This window comes from Nothobranchius furzeri, chromosome 12 (assembly GCF_043380555.1).
Source record: "Nothobranchius furzeri strain GRZ-AD chromosome 12, NfurGRZ-RIMD1, whole genome shotgun sequence".
NCBI lineage: Eukaryota > Metazoa > Chordata > Actinopteri > Cyprinodontiformes > Nothobranchiidae > Nothobranchius > Nothobranchius furzeri.
The window spans coordinates 65511740-65531540 of NC_091752.1; the positions used below are offsets into that span (position 1 = coordinate 65511740).

General features: G+C 48.3%; 1 protein-coding gene across 2 annotated transcripts in view; it reads left to right on the plus strand.

The window, feature by feature from the left end:
- Positions 1–16162, plus strand: part of tnrc18 (trinucleotide repeat containing 18) — a 64232-nt gene extending 48070 nt beyond the window's left edge. The window contains exons 12-30 of one of the 2 annotated variants that reach the window (XM_015945391.3): positions 9–154; positions 237–370; positions 451–561; positions 634–808; positions 884–1196; positions 3278–3490; positions 6126–6311; positions 6396–6844; positions 6949–7083; positions 8958–9099; positions 9172–9289; positions 9418–9493; positions 9565–9673; positions 9755–9871; positions 10751–10894; positions 12694–14297; positions 14382–14618; positions 14697–14771; positions 15807–16162. In XM_015945391.3, the coding sequence (XP_015800877.3) occupies positions 9–154; positions 237–370; positions 451–561; positions 634–808; positions 884–1196; positions 3278–3490; positions 6126–6311; positions 6396–6844; positions 6949–7083; positions 8958–9099; positions 9172–9289; positions 9418–9493; positions 9565–9673; positions 9755–9871; positions 10751–10894; positions 12694–14297; positions 14382–14618; positions 14697–14771; positions 15807–16013 (4691 nt within the window). In that variant the 3' untranslated portion in view covers positions 16014–16162. The remainder of the gene's footprint in view (positions 1–8; positions 155–236; positions 371–450; positions 562–633; positions 809–883; positions 1197–3277; positions 3491–6125; positions 6312–6395; positions 6845–6948; positions 7084–8957; positions 9100–9171; positions 9290–9417; positions 9494–9564; positions 9674–9754; positions 9872–10750; positions 10895–12693; positions 14298–14381; positions 14619–14696; positions 14772–15806) is intronic. The other variant, XM_015945392.3, reaches the window with a different exon arrangement.
- The last annotated feature ends 3639 nt before the right edge of the window (positions 16163–19801 follow it).

The window sequence follows — 19801 nt, forward strand, 5'->3', positions numbered from 1 at the left end:
GTCTGCAGATCTAACTCTGGAGGGTTTAGATTTTCTCCTGGAGGCAAGCAGACAGGTTTTGTTGGAGGCCATAGAGGAGCAGTCCCACATCCACCTGCTGAGAACTCTGGACCCCAACAGGAAGTACAGCTGGAGGCAGAGGAAGGAAGAGCCAGTGAGATGAAGTTAAACGTGTCTGTCTGTAGGATCGTGAGCCAGCGCTCTCATGCCTTTGTCTCCTTTTGTCTTCCAACTAGCTGTACAGTAAAATGTCCGTGGAAATGTTGGACGCCGTGGAGGTGGAGTACCGCGTTCAGCTGGCCGAGCTTCAAAAGACCTTTAAGGAGAAGCAGAGGGAGCTGAGCCGGCTGCAGAGACGCCGGGACAAGCGGTAAGTGGTGCTTGCATCTCACACGATGAGAGGGTCCTCCTGTGCCAGCACACGTCCATGACTCTGATGGTTCTCACCAGTGAGCGGCAGCAGGATGACGAGAGGAGGAGTCTGACCAGACGAGGACGGGGAAGACCCAGGAAGAGGAAACACTTGACCACACCTCCCAAACTGGACAGCCGGCCTGGAAAGTGAGTGTGCGGCCTTTGTGTGGTTCTTCCTCTCCGCATGCGATGCTAGTGTAGACGTGTCTTCTCTCTCAGGGCGAGCCGGGCAGTGCAATACTCTGAGGACTCTGAGGCAGGAGAAGGACAGAGGAAGAGGTTCCGCGTGTCCAGGGGTGAAGATGAGATGGAGACAGGAAGTGCGGGGCTAAAGAAGAGGAAAAACAAGAAGAGCTGGAACGACCAAGAGTCGCCCAGCAGTCACTGTCTGGAGGTAGGACGCCCGTCTCCTCAGCAGCAGCCGAGCAACGCGTCTGATTTATTTGTGACACGTTCTCTGTGTCTGTAGATGCTGAAGGTGAAACGGGGCCTGGTCTGTGAGCAGGAGCAGCTGGCGTCCGACCTCGACAGGGCGCTCTCGCTCTCACGCCTCGGCTCTCTCGGAGGAACCCGAAAACTTTCCTCCAGCAGAAAAACGGAGAAGTCGAGTAAAGGTGCTGAAAGTGGACCGAAGGAGCAAGGCGTCCACTCGCCCGTTAAAGGAGGGAAACTCAAGATGGGGGCAAAAGCGTCTGCTCCAGAGGCGGTCCGGAAGGTGAAAGGTCAGAAGAAGGCTGCCATGTTCTCGCCCGTCAGGTCTGAGCTCAACAGCTGCTCCAACAGTAAGTGTGACCAGGGCGGGATGCTTCTGCTAGGCGTTCAGGTCAGATTTGCTTCCGTTGGGTAAAAAGAAACGAAGATATTTCTGTTTTCTTGGCCGATTCCGATCAGGTTTTTATACACGTTTAACCGGCCGTTTCCAGCTCCTGGGTCTCTGCTGCGTCTATAAACGCTCCAGATGTTAATAAAAAAGTCCATTTGTCTGTAAGGGTTGGGTTTTAGGCCGTAGAGGAAGAAGTACTTGAGTTTAAGTAAAAGGATAGATAAAGGGATTACTTGAGTAAATGTGTAATTATCCAAGAAACCTTTCATGGGAAAAGTCTTAAAGTAAGCATTTTCAAATGTACTTAAAAGTAAGAAAGTAAAAGTATTCTATTAACATTTAGATGTTAATATTTATTAGATGTTTAGAAGTGTGTTATTGGGCCGGGGGCAAAACACACATTAAAGTACTTTTACTTTCTAGCTGTATTAGAAAATGTAATGGAGTAGAATGCACAGAAATAAAAGTAAAAAGTAGGCCTCAAGAAAATTACTTGTGTCAAGTACAAATACAGTAACTAAGTACTTTTACTTCATTATATTCAGTCACTGAGTTCTGAGAATGATGTGCCTAAAATAAGCTGTTGGACTACGTTCCTTATTGTGACATCACAATATGAAAAATTAGCTTAGAACTCTACCACCAGCTTTTGACTCTGGAGGAGCAGCGGCTCTACTCCAAACCCCTCCTGTGTGTATGTATATATATATATACACACACACACACATATATATATATATATATATATACACATATATATATATATACACATATATATATACACATATATATACACATATATATATATATATGTGTGTGTGTGTATATATATGTATAATATACATATATACACATGTATATAAATGTATATGTATACATATGTGTATATATGTATACATATACATTTATATAGATGTGTATATATATATGTATATGTGTATATATATATATATATATATATATATATATATATATATATATCAATATATATACACATATACATATATATATATATATATATATATATATATACATATATACATATATATACATACATGTACACACACACACATATATATATGTATATATACATATATATGTGTGTGTGTGTGTACATGTGTGTGTATATGTGTATATATATATATATATATATATGTGTGTGTATATGAGCGCCTCATAGCAGCCAATCAGGGCGGGGGTGGGTGTGGCCAGTTCCAGCGTGTTTTCTCAGGCTGGGAACATACTTGCTGTTTAACTTTGATCTGACCCATCTTTGTTCACCTGTTTTCTGCCTCGCTGCGCGTAGTACTGGCATCAATAGAAGAGATCAGTAACTGGTTCATTTTGAGATCACGACAGAAAAACGTCAGCAGCGGTGTCGTAAAACCTCTAAACTGCAGACTGTGTGACCATGGTGATCGTGTCTCGCTTGTTTTGTCAACTCCGCCTACTGGTTACTCGCATGTTGCAGCTCCCGCTAATTTCAGCGGATGCGCAAAACGACTCTTCAGACGCGAGTTATGCGAGGCAGCTATGATCAACACATGTAGGTCAAAGCAAGTACGTTTCAGAGCCCTGAAACGACTCATTCTGGAAGGTACTAAAATATCAAGAATAGAACGGCTGAAACAACTTTATAAACCTGTTTTTTTTATTGACCACAGAAATATTATAACTTGGTTTAATGTGTCTGCGTGAAGAGCTGTGGACAAGATTTAAAACTTATATAAAGAAATGCACCTGATGACATCACAAACACCGGTCTGTTTACAAAGTTCACCAAAAAAGCTCTGGGAGACGATCTTCCTGACTTTTTGCGTTCCTTGGCGTTTATTTATTTTATTATTATTATTTTTTTTGTTTAAAACACTTTTCAGAACGGCCTAAAGGCCTCCTCTGTATTACTCCTACATCTAGTAGAAATCATGACTAAAATCCAACCTCGGAGTCTTTTCTCTTGGAAATCCTTCAGTATTTATTTATTTATTCTAGGACCTTTTCCTCCCTCACCAATCACTGACTGCGTTTTCTCCACACCAGACTCTGATTCAGAGGAGATCATTTCCGCTCGAGGAGGCTGGCCTCCTCTCTCAGGGACGCGTTCCCATGGCAGCCTGACCAGGAAGAGGCGGTCCACGTCGTCACCAACTTTGTTGCGGCCTGATAAGAAGTCACAGAAGAAGAAACACAAGCACTTATCGCGGCTGCTGGAGGAGGCGGGCCTCAGCTCCTCCGACGACTCCTTCGATCAAGGTTACTGACCCGATCTTAGCGCTCCGAGCCGCTCGGACCTCACAGCTTGTGTCTCTGTTAGCTTCTTGCTACGGTAGCTGTATTAGCTCGACCATCTCTACCTCTCGCTGCTGGCTTCTCTGCAGAGTTGCAGTGTTTTTGTTTTGATTTGTGTTTTTTGAAAACAGAGTTTACCTATTTCTATGGAGTTTTTATTGCCTGGAAAACAATGTTTTTGTAGCATTTGTACAAATCATGTGAATTGTGAGATGTTTTTTTCTTCATAAAGCTGTATTACAGTTTGGAACCTTTGAGCTTTATTAAACTGGTTGATCTGATTGGTACGATTGCAAAGTGCTGTGGTCCTTGTGTCTGCTCCACCCGTTTGTCTGTTTCTGTCAGTCTGTCCAGCTGCCACTGCACCTCACACATCTGTTAGCGCTCTGTTCCTCAAATATCCCTTCGGTTCTCCGGGCTAAGGTGGGAGAACACACCTAGCTTAGGCCAGAAGACCGCTGAGTGTGAGCGGACCCAGTCCGCTGAAAAGATCGTCGATAATTCTGGTCACTTTGGAGTTGGCAGCCTTTATATTCTAAATGTTTGCTGATGATGTGGCTCAGTTTTTTGCTGTTGTTAATGGGGTCAGTGAATGCATCACGAGTGATTTGGGGGATATTTGGACAATAGAGCTCCTCCTGTGCGTCTACTAAACCTTCAAATAACCCTTTTCCCTGCTCTCTCTCAGACACCTTGATCTGTCCTCTCACTCCCCCCCCCCCCTTCATCCTCGACCCCCTCCCCCCCTTTTTTATTTATTTATTTTTTCCCTACCCATGATGCTTTGAGTGTCTCTCAGCCTGTTCCATGTGCTTGTGGTGCTGCTACTGCAACTTTACAGAAGCTTGGCCAGGACTAGCGCAGCCTTGAGCCTACACGACCTCGCTGCGGCGATGCTACGCTGTGGCTAAGGCTTAGCGTAAGCTAGACTGTGCTAAAGCGAGGCCGCGCTCTCGTCGCTGCGCTGCCCCGCCCTGCCTGAGGCCACACCCCTGTCACCTGCTCTGTAAGTAGGAAACGCCCCTCCCTTTATACTTTATTGATCACTAACATGAACAAAAATCGAGCTACATGCACAGAAGTATTGTTGTTTCTATTTTTGTTTACGGTTCTTAAAAATTTAAACTGATGCTAGCTGTGGTTACTCCCATGTCTCCTGGTGGCTTAAAGTTCGTGGTGGATGGGAACAGAGGGCGTAACCATGGTTACTAAAACCAGATATGAGCATTATGGGGGCCTCACAGGGCTGTCCTCTCGGTGCCTGCTTGTAACATCTCTCTGCTACCGTTAACACAGCGTGGATTCGCAGTGCAGCTGATTCTCCGGAGTCGGTGGGATTATGTCACTAAACAGGATCCTCTCAAGAGTTTTACTGAAGTGTCTGTTACCATGGAAACCTGCTGCTGTAACGAGCTGGTTTAGGTAATCCCAGAGTGTTTTAATCGTCCAATAAGGACAACAGCCCCATTTCAAAAAAGGTATTTTTGTACTTTATTGTAAAAATCATTTTTTAAATGAACCCTACGACTTGATCCCTGTATAAATTATTTATTTATTAATGATTAATTATAACCTGATCATAATAATTAGTAAATATATATATTTTTTTAAATCAGATCATCTGATGCAAAACAAAAGTTCTCTCCAGTAAAATTCAGTCCCAACAAAAATAAAACAAAATTGCTCAAAAATGAATATTTAATCGAGTTGCGCCAAACATTTTTTTTGTTGTGGTCCGTGAACGCACCAAAAAAAATCCCAACTTTTTTTTTTCTGGTGTGCAATGTTGCCTTTTTTTTTTAAAGCGCTAACTCACGTTAGCAAAACCTGAGTTGTAACTTTTAACGATAGACGTGTCATTTTAAAGATTTTGTTCTGGTCATAATTCACTGAGATCGCCCCGTGTTAATCTGAGTTTCAGTAGAATCAGAAATCGGTATTGACTACCCGACCAGAATCGGTGCATTCGTTGGTAGAACTTGGACACTTATATTACCATACTTGATCTTAGAAATGACTAAATGAGCCGCTTCCCAGCGACTGACTAATCAGATCTGTAGTGGTTTGGTTTAAGCTCAACTTTCTCCTCATCCTGGATTTGAGAGTCCTGTTTTTGTGAAACGATCCCATCAGAACCAAAACAAATGTAAAATCAGACGTCTGCTGAGGTCGGCCGCTGCGCATCCACCTCCACTGTTAACACTCTAACCCCTCTGACGAGACGCTCCTCCTGCTCATCTGCTGCCATGGACCTAAACGCTAACATCCAATAATAATCCGCTAACCAGCAGTGTGTGTATACATGTATACGTGTGTGTGTGTGTGTGTGTATAAATGCTGTAGAAGTGCATGTTTATGGCTGATCACAGGTTTGGCTCCTCTGTTCTTTCTCGTTCCTGTGTAGCTCGACTGTGTGACGGCAGTGTGGACAGATCCTCCTCTAACTCTGCTGTTGCTTCTCACCAGGCTATTCTGTGTGTGTGTGCGTGTGTGTGTGCGTGCGTGCACGTGCACAGATTGTCTGATTTTAGTGACTGACATTTGTTCCGGACGTGAGAGCTTCCATGTTTGAGAGCTGACGGTCTTTTCTCTCATACAGAGTCCTCAGACGATGAAGAGGACGAGAGCGGCTCAGAGGATGACAACAGTGATGATGATGAAGATGGCTGTGAGGAGAGTGGATTGGGTCTGCTGGCCCGGTTTGCAGCGAGTGCGCTCCCTGCAAGCCCGGCCCCTCTGAGCCTCCTTTGTGAAGGCAAACCCTGCAGCAGGCAAAGCACTCTAGGTAAAACGGCAATGAGGTGTTGATGTTTGTGCAAACGATGGACCTGAGTGCATCACCACAACATCTACTTCCTGCTCCTCTCAGGTTCCCCAGAGTGTGAGTGGTCCGACTCAGGCTCAGACTTGAGGTTGAGGAAGTTCCCGTCTCTGCTGCACGGGAAGCGAGCCGCCCCCGAGCTCCCCCTCCTCCCTCCAGTGACTAGCCGTGTCGACCAGCCCAGCCCCATCAAGCGGGACAAAGCGCCGCCTGGAAAAGACAAACCTCTGGCAAAGGCACGCCCCTCTCCTCGGTCAGCACGGAGATTCAGCTTTGACATAGCCGCCGGCGTCGGAGGCTTCAGTGAGGATGAGGGCTGGAACCGCAGACGCAGCGAAAGGATCTTCCTCCACGACGCCACCACCAGTCAGATGCCTGTTTCTGCCTCTTCCTCTGCCAGTCAGAGCTCCTCCAGCTCAGCCCCACCCCTCACCCCAAAGACTCCCTCCAGACCCAAGCCTACTCCACCCAGCCGGGAGGTGAAAGATGTGCTCAAAGTGTGTGTGTGTGTGTGTGTGTGTGTGTGTGTGTGTGTGTGTGTGTGTGTGTGTGTTATTCATCTGCATGTTTTCTCTGCCTGTTGGGTGGCTTTGACGAGCAGAAGAAGAAGTTGAAGGACTCCCCGCTCCCCGTCAGCCCGTCCTCCCTCTGCAGTCCCATCGGTGAGGGTCCTGCCCCGCTGAGTCTGAGCCCGGCACGCAAGAGCCAGTCCAAACCCAGATGCAAAACCCGAGAGGTCAGTGGATTTTATTACCTTGACTGACTCTGAACACACTTGCCAAAAAAAAAAACCCCAAACTGGACAAATGACACTTTTACACAGAAACTAAGTCTGATACACAAGTTTCCCCTGGGTTTGGAAGTTCGAGGCTTCTAGTGGAGCCCGTGGCCCTTTCAGGGGAGCTGGGCTCCCCTTAGCTCCCCTGTAATTCGACCCTACATAGCGTAAAAATGGATCTGAGCTGATTTTAATATTTTATGCACACCTGTTGGCATTAGCAACTCCCTTTGCAGTGGAAGCAGTGGAAGAGTTGTGTTAGCCAATCAGAGGGGAGATGTTCGGACATGAGGAATGATGTTGAGTTTTCCACTTCCCTGTCCTCCGGCCAACTTCTGCTTCCTGAAACGGGAGCACCAGAGCCTGATGAGATAAAAATCATGAGGCGCTTCACAAAAACAAACATTTTAAAATCTAAAAAATATTTAAAAACACGTTTAAAATGACAAATATTGTGAATAAAAAGTGTAAGGAAAGGGGGTAATCAGTGGAATAAGGAGAGGGTGGTGATGAAGGTCACAACAAAGCTTGAACAGGTGAGTCTTCAGCTGCTTTTTAAAGGAGACCACTGAGTCCACTGATCTCAGGCTCAGGGGGAGAGAGGTCCAGAGTCTGGGGACCACAGCAGCAAATGATCTGTCACCTTTGACCTTTAGCCTGGTGCTGCACAACCAGTAGGCTTTGATCACTGGACCTCAGGGACCTGCTGGGGGTGTAGGGACTAAGAAGATCACCAATGTAAGATGGTGCTTGTCCATGTAAGGCCCTATAGACCAGAACCAGGATCTTGAAATGAACCCTGAAGTTGACTGGCAGCCAGTGAAGCTGGAGGAGAAGCGGGGTGATGTGGGTGTGTTTGGAGGACTTGGTCAGAAGCCGAGCACAGGCATTCTGAACCACCTGTAGACGGTTCAGGGAGGTTCTGTTCAGACATGTGAAAAGAGAGTTACAGTAGTCTAAGTGTGAGGAGATGAAAGTGTGGAGAACTGTCTCAAGTTCAGAGCGACAGAATGGGACTCAGCTTAGCAACGTTCCTGAGATGGAAGAAGGAAGAGCGAACAAGAGAACTGACATGAGAATCCAGGGTGAGAGCTGTCTTTAAGCTTAGCCTTTAGTCTGTTATTAACCACCTTTGGTCTTCAGACTTAAGAGAATAATTCATACATTTTTTTACTAAATACAACAAACATGGGTGAAGAAAGCGTGACCCAGCCTCTTTTTTATATTAAAGACCAGAAAGAAATTTAAAAACCCATCAAACCAGTCTCAGATGTCATTACGGCAAAGGTGAGTCCTTTTTATGCCTCGTAGCTACAGACGAGCAATCAACTTTTATTTTTGTTCAAATTTGATATTTTCAAAGATATTTAATAGATACGTCACACAAAATTTTGTTTAGACCCTTTCATGCAAAGTCTGCTGCGCTCCAAAAGGGGGCGGGGCCTCCAAACCTTGTTTATGGGGAAGGTCCTCTGTGGCTAGAAGATCTCATCTTGAAGTAACGCTACGGAAAGCCAAACGCTCTCTTCCTGATCTACCTGCTTGTTACAGAATATTGGTGCTTTTTGGTTTCTGATTAGAATCATGAGAGAGGATCTGTTGGCTTGTGTTAGAGCGGTGCTGCTGCGTGCCTCACCATCTGCAGCTGAAGAGAGTGAGAGCAGCAGCAGAAGGTCCTGCTGGACCACGCTGCTACTGGACCTGTTAAATTACCTGCAGTAGGAAGCTCAGGGAAGGCTTTGGGACAGATTTTACTATTCAGGGATTTTTGGAAAATGTATTTTGCGTTTTATTTTTCCTAAAACATAAACAAGTCTGTTTGTTTTTTTTAGCTGTCCAGAGGAGCGGTGAGCCGTCTGATGGAGAGCATGGCTGCAGACGAAGACTTTGAGCCGAACCAGGACGGCAGCTTCAGCGAGGATGAGCTGCTCCCGACACGGAGCAACAGCGTATCAGAGCCGACCTCTACACTTGGTGAGCGCGCACGCACATACACACACACACATGCACGCGCATGGATGAGTCCTAACTTCTCGTGGTGCCCAGCCCCGGTCCAGTGTGTGCTGGATAAGGATTCTCTGGTGGACGGACTCAGAGTTCTGATCCCGATGGAGGACCAGCTGCTCTACGCGGGACACGTCAACACCGTCCACTCCCCGGACATGTGAGTGACATCATCACCTCCTGTGGTCTTTTCCAGAATGACGTGAAAGTAGATCCTCTGTAAACTCAGTCATCTGAATTATTATACCAAGGGAATATTTCTAAGCCCCGCCCCTTTCCCTCCTTCAGCTACAGTGTGGTGGTGGAGGGGGAGAGAGGAAACAGACCTCACATCTACTGCCTGGAGCAGCTGCTGCAGGAAGCTGTGAGTAGATTGAACCGACTCGGGAAACATCTGAGCGCCGTTTCGACAGCTCTTCTTCCTGTGTTCTCCAGATCATCGACGTAAAACCTCCGTCGGTGCGCTACCTCCCAGAGGGGACTCGCATCGCCGCCTACTGGAGTCAGCAGTACCGCTGCCTCTACCCGGGTACCGTCGTTAACGGTGCGGCAGCGACACACAAACACAACCCCTCCATCAAAAAAGTCACACGGCGTCTCAATCATGTGATTTCCTCCCAAACAGGAAGTTCCGATATTGATGAGAACGATGATCTCATCACAGTGGAGTTTGATGACGGGGACACAGGACGCATTCCACTCTCCCACATCCGACTGCTGCCGCCAGACTACAAGATCCACTGTAAACACACACACACACACACACACACACAAATGTTATTTCCCAGCTGGTTGGTCCTAAAGTCGATGCTAACCATAAATGCTAACGTAGCTGCGGGAAAGGGTGGCTTGCCAACTCCGGGTCGGGAGAGAGGTCCTACCTCAAGTGGAGGAGTTTAAGTATCTCGGGGTCTTGATCACAAGTGAGGGTAGGAGGGATCGGGAGATCGACAGGCAGATTGGTTCGGCGCCTGCAGTGATGCGGACGCTGAGCCGATCTGTCGTGGTGAAGAGGGAGCTGAGCCAGAAAGCCAGGCTCTCAATTTACCGGTTGATCTACGTCCCAATCCTCACCTATGGTCATGAGCTTTGGGTAATGACCGAAAGAACGAGATTGCGGCCGAAATGAGTTTCCTCCTTAGGGTGGCCTGGCTCAGCCTTAGAGATAGGGTGAGGAGCTCGGACATTCGGGAGGGGCTCGGAGTAGAACCGCTGCTCCTCTGGATTGAAAGGAGTCAGTTCAGGTGGTTTGGGCATCTGGTCAGCATGCCTCCTGGACGCCTCCCTGGGGAGGTGTTTTGGGCATGTCCTGCCGGCAGGAGGCTCCCGGGTCGACCCAGGACACGATGGAGAGGTTACATCTCCAATCTGCTCCGGGAACGCCTTGGGGTCCTGCCGGAGGAGCTGGTGGAGGTGGCCGGGGAGAGGACGGTCTGGAGCTCCCTAGTTGGGATGCTGCCCCCGCGACCCGAATAAGCGGAGGAAAACGACGACGTAGCTGCGGTACTAATACCTCAGCACCGTGTTTCACGAGGGACCGAACTCTGTAAACCTCAGAGGAAAGCCACCGCCCGCTCGGGCGTCTTGTCTCAGCAGCTCAAGTGTCTCCTGCTCTGTCCAGGTGCCGAGCCGTCCCCCGCCCTGCTCGTCGCAGGACCCTGCAGGAGGAGGGTTCGCAAATGCAGCAAAGAGGCGGGAACTAAGCCAGAGGAGACCATGCCCCGGACCAAGGGGAAGCCTGGTCGCAAACCCAAACCCAAACCAGGTGAGGGCAGGCCATGTGTCTCCTAGCAACCGGAAAAGTGTGATATCTGTGTCTATCTTCTGGTTGATTTCTGAAAACTCATCAGCGTCATCGTGTTTGAGGACATCACCCTCCATCTGTGTCTGAGTTTCAGCCATCTAGCTCTGTGTTTGTTTTGTTTACCCACCGTCCTCCCAAGTATTTAGATGTTTGAACACCTGATTTACCAGCATCTCATCAGGTTAACTCACACCCGTTAAACAGCCATCAAACTACTGGAACAAATGAGTTCGAGTAAATTTAGAGGTAGTCCTCTTCCTTAAGTTTCCATCCACTTTGAGCTCCAGTCCCACATCATGATGCTACCACCACCATGCCCAACAGTTGGTAGTGTCGTTAGGGCTGAAGGCCCCACCTTGACTCCTCCACATGGACGTCTTGGTCCTCCCTGATGGTGATGTAAAACTAGAGATGCTGGTGTTCCAGGAGTTGCCTGTTCATGCTAGACTAGAGCCTTAATTGTTCATGTATGGGCTGGAAAACGGAACAAGCAGCTGTAATCCATCATGGTCCCTAACGAGGATGTTCTAGAACCTTCATGTAGGAGATCTTTTGCTTCTATCACCCCCAGATAAAGCATCTAGACCTAAACTGCTGCTGTTCCCTATGATGAGAGAACATCTGCCCTAACCTGCAGCCGTCAGCCCAGATCTTCTGCTGAGTCATGTTTTCAATCAGTCCTGCGTTCTGCGGCGATTGTCTACGAGCTGTGACGCGTGACATGTCATTTGTCTGAATCTGACGATGCCGGTGTCGGTACAGGATCTGCTCGGGTGCAAGATTGGCTCGGGGTCCTTCGACTGCCGATGACGTCAAAGTAGTTGATTGGCTGAACATGAACCTTACGGGAGTTACGTAATCACGTTACGTTGGTCCAGGCAAATCTTTCTGTTGGAAAGATGGACAACTTTTACAAAGAAATCCATCATTACCTCTTTGAAAATACACTTTTAGCATAGAGCTGCATGTATATTAGGGCTGAACGATTAACTGCATGTGCAATTAAATTGCGATGTGACAAAATGAGATCTTCTAATTGCAAAGGCTGCAATTTTGCAGCGAGTGGTTAGCGCAATGCTAATATACATGGAAAAACCCATAGGAATGCTAATGCTAATATCACCGATTACATTATTACAAATTATGAAGTAGAAATGTGCCAAATGATTACATTTGGAGTCTAATAGAAAGTAAAACTACCATCAATTAAATAAGTACAGACAGGTATTTTGGTGAAGCCAGAAAACTTTTAACTCCAGAGTTTTGGCTAGCAGCTATGAGCGTACCTGAACTACGCATGGACAAGACGTCAAAAACTCTAAACACAAAATACTTCAATAAACGGGACACACTTCTTTCCTGCAAATACAATTTCACAGGTGTTGCTAATACCTATGATCCTTCAAGGGATGTGCTCAAAGAGGAGTTCAACATTATGAATAAAATAGTGTTTTATTTTACAAATACCATTATAAACACAAACTTATGTCTTAAGAAACATTATTTTAATAACGAAACTGCTAAATTCTTTCCACCAGTATAGATGTGTAGTGTGTTTTGTCCCAGTGGGTTTGCCGTACTTTGACGTCATCGGCAGTCGGACGATCCTGCACCGACACCGGCCCGTTTTTCCAGCTGCTTAAGCGCTTTTGGGACGTTTCCCTGCTGATGGGACGAGCCGGAGCAGAGCCGTGAAGATCGTGAGGCCTGACCGAGAAAATGTCATCCTGCATCAACTTTTCTTTTGCGTCTCTTTTCAGAGTCTCCTGGAAGCCCGGAGGTTCAGGAGAAAGCTGATGTCCTCTCCTCCTCCAGCCAGCCCACTGAGAGACTCCTGCCTCCAGCTAAGTCCGCACAGGACCGGACCACTTTGCTCCAGAAGTCCGCTCAGGAGAAATCCCGACCAGCGATGGGAACGCAGGTGAAACCGGCTCATAAGAACTCCACCCCGTCCTCCACGAGCACTACCGCGGCGCCAAAGAAGAGCAGCTCAGCCCAGCCTGCTGTTTGTAAACCCGCCCAGAACCTGCCCCCCTCCCTTTACCCGCCCACCTACGGGAAGGTTCTGACTGTAGACCTGTACAGCGAGCCCAACCTCAGCTCGTACGCAAGCCAGCGTAGAGAGCGGGATGGTGGCAGCACCATTAGTCCCGCCTCCAGCCGGCCCGTTCCCAGGCCCGGTATGACGTCCAAACCGGGTGCTACGTCCACACCCAGACCCACGTCTGCTTCATCTTCTAAAACCATGCTGTCCTCTGACCACCGCCACGGCTCTGGACTCCTGCCCAACCCCCTCTCCAGGCTGACGTCCAGACCCTCGTCTTCTCTGTCCTCCAAACCCAAACTGAAGATGCCATCCGAGATGTCCTCCAGAACCGTCCCCAAGCCAAAGCCCGGCTCTGGGTCGGATCTCGGCTCCACGGTGAGACGGAAGTCCCTGCCCGCCGAGCCCCTCGTCAAGCTCGACCACGAGGGCGTCACCTCCCCGAAGACCAAGAAGACCAAGGCTTTAATGCTGCTGGAAGGGCGGAGCATCCGGAGAGACCACACCCCCATCACCACAGCTAATCAGAAGCTGCTAAAGCCCAAACCCAGAGCTCCAGAACGAGAGTCCAGTCGGCCCAACAAGGAGCCCGCCTACAAATCCTCCCTGCTGGCTAAGGACAAGCTGGACAGCCAGAGGGGCAGGGGACAGGGGATGGACACGAGAGACGAGAAGACTCAAGAGGAGAGAAAGGGGGTGGAGAAGAGAGAGGAGAGACGGATGAAGGAGGAATCTCAGAGCAGCAGCAGCTCGGAGTCCGAGGAGGAAGCTGAGAAGACAAAGAAGAAATGCACCTCAAGCTGCTCCTCCTCCTGCTCCGGTTCCTCCTCATCTTCATCTTCGTCCTCCTCCTCCTCCTCGTCCTCATCCACCGATGACTCCTCCTGCAGCTCGGACGAAGAGAGGACCCCGACACCTCCACCGGCGCCCGTCCCAAAACCCCCGGCACAGGACAAACCTAAAGAAGATGTGAAGGAGGAGGAGAAGGAGGTGAAGGTGAAAGTAGAAGAGGAGGAGATGTCTCCTCACTCAGAGGCACCCTCCCCTTCATCTCCCCCAGCTCCTGCTGAGCCTTCTCCCTCTAAACCTGCCAAACCTGCCACTGGGAAGCGCTCCGGGCAGAGGGGTCGCCCCCCCAAACCGAAGCCCAGCGGAGAGGAGGGGAAGGCAGGGAGGCCCAAGAGGAGAGAGGGGGTCCACCTCCCCACCACCAAGGAGCTGGCCAAGCGTCAGAGGCTTCCTAGCGTGGAGAACCGACCCAAAATATCTGCGTTCCTTCCAGCCAGGCAGCTCTGGAAGTGGTTTGGGAATCCCACACAGGTAAGAGGGAAATCCGTGGATCTCCGCTGAATTCCCAGCAGCCGTTCCCACCCAGACGTCACTTCTCCCCTTCGTGTTCTTCAGAGACGCGGCATGAAGGGAAAGGCAAAGAAACTCTTCTACAAGGCCATCGTGCGTGGCCGAGAGATGATCCGGATCGGAGATTGCGCCGTGTTCCTGTCCGCCGGTCGGCCCAACCTGCCCTTCATCGGCCGCATCCAGAGCATGTGGGAATCCTGGGGCAACAACATGGTGGTCCGGGTCAACTGGTTCTACCACCCAGAGGAGACCAACCCCGGCAAGAAACTCACCGACAAGAAGGTACGCTCGGGGACCCGTCCTGATGCTTGGATCAAAGGTCAGGAGCAACTGAGCCTATTTATTTATTTATTTTTTCAGAACTGGGACCAGATGTGTAGTCAGTCCCTACCTGCTGCGCTCCGCTCCTCCATCCAGAGGAAAGACTTCGTGGAGGTGAGCAGAACTTAAATCCTCTAGAAAACATCCGTACAAATACAATTTCTGAGATCAAAGTTTTTATCCAGATCAAAAGAAAGGAAAATGATTAGATCCTGAATTTTAGGCGGATTGGTGCTGCGTCTGCAGTGATGCGGGCGTTGTACCGATCTGTCGTGGTGAAGAGAGTTTTACCAGTCGGTCTACGTTCCTACCCCCGCCTGTGGTCACGAGCTTTGGGTAGTGCCCGAAAGAACGAGATCACGGATACAAGCGGGCAAAATGCAGGGTAGAGGTGAGAGGCTCTGTCATCCGGGAGGGGCTCGGAGTAGATCTGCTGCTCCTCCACATCGAAAGGAGCCGGTTGAGGTGGCTCTGGCGTCTGATTAGGACGCCTCCTGGACGCCTCCCTGGGGAGGTTTTCTGGGCACGTCCAGCCTGGAGAAGACCTAAAGGAAGACCCAGGACACGTTGGAGAGACGATGGATTTCGTCTGGCCAGGGAACGCCTTGGGATTCCTCCGGAGGAGCGGGTCCAACTGGCTTTGGAGAGGGCAGTCTGGGCCTCCTTGCAACCCGACCCCGGATAAGCGAACGAGAATGGATGAATCCGTGTCAGCCGGAGATTTCCGATGATGCAGCTTATTCCCGTCTTTACCGTAACGTACCCTTTTGATCAGGATCCAGACGGGCTCTGGCTCTGAGTTAGAACAGAATGACACCATCATCTCCTGATGTCAGACAGGAACGCTTCCACATCTCTGCCACGTTGTTCCTAGTTTTATAATCCCTCTCATCCTTTCTGCTGACAGGTTGTTGCTCGGTATTGTTGGTTTTGTGTTGCCTGCTCATCAGCTGAAGCTCGTTAAGCTCCTCTAGCAGCAAATGTGTGTGTAGGTGGAGCTCTTCGCTTACTTAGACCACAGGTGTCAAACGGCTGGCTCTCGGGCCAAACCTGGCCCGCCAGTGCTTTCGCCGCTACTACTACAAATCCTCCTTGCATCGACGTTTTGGTTTTCTTGGTGATGCGTGAACGTTTGTGTTTCTGCCGCAGCGCGCCCTTTACCAGTCGTCCCACAGCGACGAGAACGACGTGCAGACCATCAGTCACAAGTGTCTGGTGGTGAGCGTGGAGGAGTACGAGCAGATGATCCACACCCGCCGCTACGCCGACAGCGAGGACCTCTACTACCTGGCCGGCACCTACGAGCCCACGACCGGCATGATCTTTAACACGGACGGAGTCCCGGTCATCTGCTAGAGCAAGCTACTGAAAACAAACCGCGACCTCACCAGTGGACGACGCCCGACCTGTGGTCCAATCACTGCTTTTCATTTCCAGACCGTTTCCTCGCTTCAGAGAGACGACAGAGACACTACAGACGGACAGAATTCAGCAAGGACCTGGTCTTCTGGAGCTACTGCACACACGCAAACACACACACACACCCAGCATGTATGCTCACACACGTGTAAATACCACGGTTATCTAGAGGAACATACCAGTGTCTTGTTTTTACGCCGGAGTGTTTTTTCTTTCTTCTGTAAACAGTGGAGAAGCTTTAATGAACTGTGAATGACGACGACGTTCGTCACCTTCGTTATTTCAGGACTGACGCCGGTCGAAGTGATGTTGTGATTTACGGTGTTGCCGTGGTGACGTTCCGGTCCTGTAGAAGTACGTACAGAACAGCAGGAAGCAACAGAGCGATGCACAGAAGGAGAGAGGGGTAGCCTCGCTGTCCAACACAAAGCGCTTAAAACACTTCCTGTCCCACCCCCCTTTGACAATCCTAACTCGGGCTAATTGTCCCTGTGCTAATAAAATGCCCCCCCCACCCCCACCCCACACACACACACACACACACACACCACCATGTAGACTCAGGCTGAGGAGAGCAGTAGGAATGAAAGCACTTCTAAAGGAAAACACTATGAGAGAAAAGCATTTTACCCTCCACAGCTGCCGCCTTCCGGAATGCTTTTTATTGTTTTTCTCGTTTAGTAGCTTCCCCCCCCCCCCCCCCGATTGTAACGTGATCTGTAGACAGTGTAGGAATCACACAAAGTGTTTTATTTTTTTACACCGGGGTCGTAAACGCCACAGGCGATGGCGTTGGTATTCCCCGCGCAGCTGTCGGCTCAGATTAGGTCGTGATTCTGTTTCCCGCCGCGCGGCCGGGTTTAGTCTGCGGCGACCTCCAGACGGCCCGTCGGCTGCCGCCTCTTTGTTCGTGTTTTGCTTTTTGGACGTTTATCTTGGATCACAGCCGCCGCTCACACACCAGTGCACTCTGACTGAGGAGACTCTGTTCCCGGCGGTCCTCGTGTTGAGTCTTCTGGAGGTATTTACGTTACCCCCCCCACCACCACCACCACCACCACCACCACCTTCACCCCTCACACACCTGCAGCCACGTTTCTGCTGAACACACCGAGTCTCCGGGTGGTTTACTGCGTGCCTCGTAGAGTTTTCTTTCTTCTCTGTAAATGTGCGTCGCCTTACGTTCCCGGACCTTATGAGGGTGTTTTGCCAAAATGTTGATTTTGCTCTCCCTGAATGTTTCCTGGCGAAGAAGAAAATCCGCATTCGCCCGTTCTCAGCCTTCTTTTTATTGTTGTGTGTTTTATTTCTATACACACACACCAGCGTATGGTACAGTGTGTGTATCTCGTCTTTTCTTTGCTCTGCCTTGCTGCAGAGATTGAACTGGTCTTGTTGATATTCAATAGCTTTGATATTTTGACTCTTTTTGCTACGTCTGCCCAATCGTTATCGTTTACTTTCTGAGATGGCCGCGTGACGTTTCGAGCTAAAGCTGACAAGCTAACCCGCTACATATCTGCTAACATGTTGGTGATCTATTAAATATTTTTATCTATAATCCAGATAAAGTTAACAATTTGCTGCTAATCTGGGTTTAAACCAGGTAGAGTGACTTTAATCCCCCCCCCCCCCTTATGCTGCTCACACTTAGCTCAGATGTTCCCAGATCACCAGACCGGATCTCTGTTTGGTGTTGCAGAGTGAAAAGTGCCCGTTATGAATGTTTGTTTACCCCCTGAGCTGCTAAAGCACTTTCCCCCTCGTGTGTGTGTGTGTGTGTGTGTGTGTTTAAGGAGACATCCTATTTAATAACACACACACACACACACCTTCACACCCTTATGGGTGTGTTGTTGCCTTCTGATCTTTTATTCTTCCCCCATCTCCATCCACAGCCTTGGAACAGGGTCCGGCACACATTTTTACCCCCACTAAGCCTTTTATTATATCATCTGGTTTGATGTGTTTTAAGAGCCTGACTGTTTATGTTGTTTATCACCTTTTGCGTTTCAGCATGACGTTAAAATGTACTTTTTGCTGTGATTGTATCTTTTTTATACATGTAATTTTCCCTCGTTCCACCCTTTCTGAACAATCGTCCGCGCCTCTCGAGCAATACTGCTGATGGGCCCCGGGAGCTAGCTGCTAGAAAGAGAGGAATGGAAGAGCGAGCAACAGAGAGAATGAGAGAGAGAGAGAGAGAGAGAGAGGTGGACTGGAGGCTGGTTCTTCGTCTGCTGTTCCTTCAGTATCGTTGTTGTCCTGTTAGAGAAAAAAAGATTATTTTGAAAATAAATAGAAGAATCATCTAAGTTTTGTAAATGCTCCTCCGCTGTTGAGGGAAGAAAGCTATCAGAGTATACTTTGTACAAACGTCTAATCTTGTAAAAATGCAAAAATAAAACATTTTAGAGAAAAATAAAAATCGGAAGCTACATATATTCTGTCACCCTATGCTATGCGTGTAAGAAACATGTTTTATTTCTTTTCTTCTTTTTTTTACAGACAACCACGTTTATCAGTGTTTCTTTGGAATTGTTTTAGTAAGTCAATATTTTATAGTTAATCAATAAACAGATGGAACTGTACCTGATTGTGTCTGTTTCTGAGCTGGAAATGAGTTCATCTGGTCCTCCTGCTATACCTCCTCGTATTAGACCTACTACACCTCTCATTAGTCTTTCCACTACTCCTCATATTAGACAACCTGTTCCAACCCCTCCTGCACTTCCTCATATTAGACCTCCCACTACATCTCATATACCTATAAAACCTTCTACACCTCATTTAGGCTTACTACACCTCATATAATACCTATAACACCTGCTATACCTCACATTAGACCTACTACACCCTCATACCTATAACACCTTTTAGACCGATTATGCCTCCTTATATTAGACCTACTACACCTCCTTTTAGTCTTTCCACTACACCTCATATCAGACAATCTTCCAACACCTCCTGCACTTCCTCATATTAGACCTACTACACCACCTCATATACCAATAAAACCACCTACACCTCATATACCTATAAAACCTGCACATTTAGACCTATTACACCTCATATAATGCCTATAAAGCCTGCTATACCTCATATTAGACCTACTACACCTCTGTCTTTCCGCTACTCCTCATATTACACAACCTACCTGTTCCAACCCCTTCTATTACACTCCATCATATTATACCTCCTTATTACACCACCTCATATAATACATATAACACCTTCTACACCTCCTCATATTAGAACTCCTACTACACCACTTCAGATTAGACCACGTGAATGAGAAGGTAGTAGGTCCTACTAACTACATTTTTTCCTACACCTGCTCCTATTAGACCTACTACACCTGCTACACCATCTCTACCTCCTTCAACAGCACCTCATTAGACAACCTCCTCTTCCCACGTCCTAGAGTCTAGATGCAGTTCCTCACCCTGAACTATCCATGCAGCTTTTCTAGAGATGTGTGTGATTTTCTGGGCCTGATGTGGATCAGTGAGACCTGCTGTGTAAGTCTGTCCTGGACCCCATCCGACATCCATTTTGCTGCCTGGTAACGAATCTGCTGCTTGTGATCAAATGGAGGAAATATCAGCTGAATTTCACACGAGGAACAGATTTTCCACCACTGACCGTTCAGTGTGTGTGTGTGTGTGTGTGCACCCATATGTAATTAAAACTTTTCTGATTGAATCAAAGGTGTGTTCCTGTTT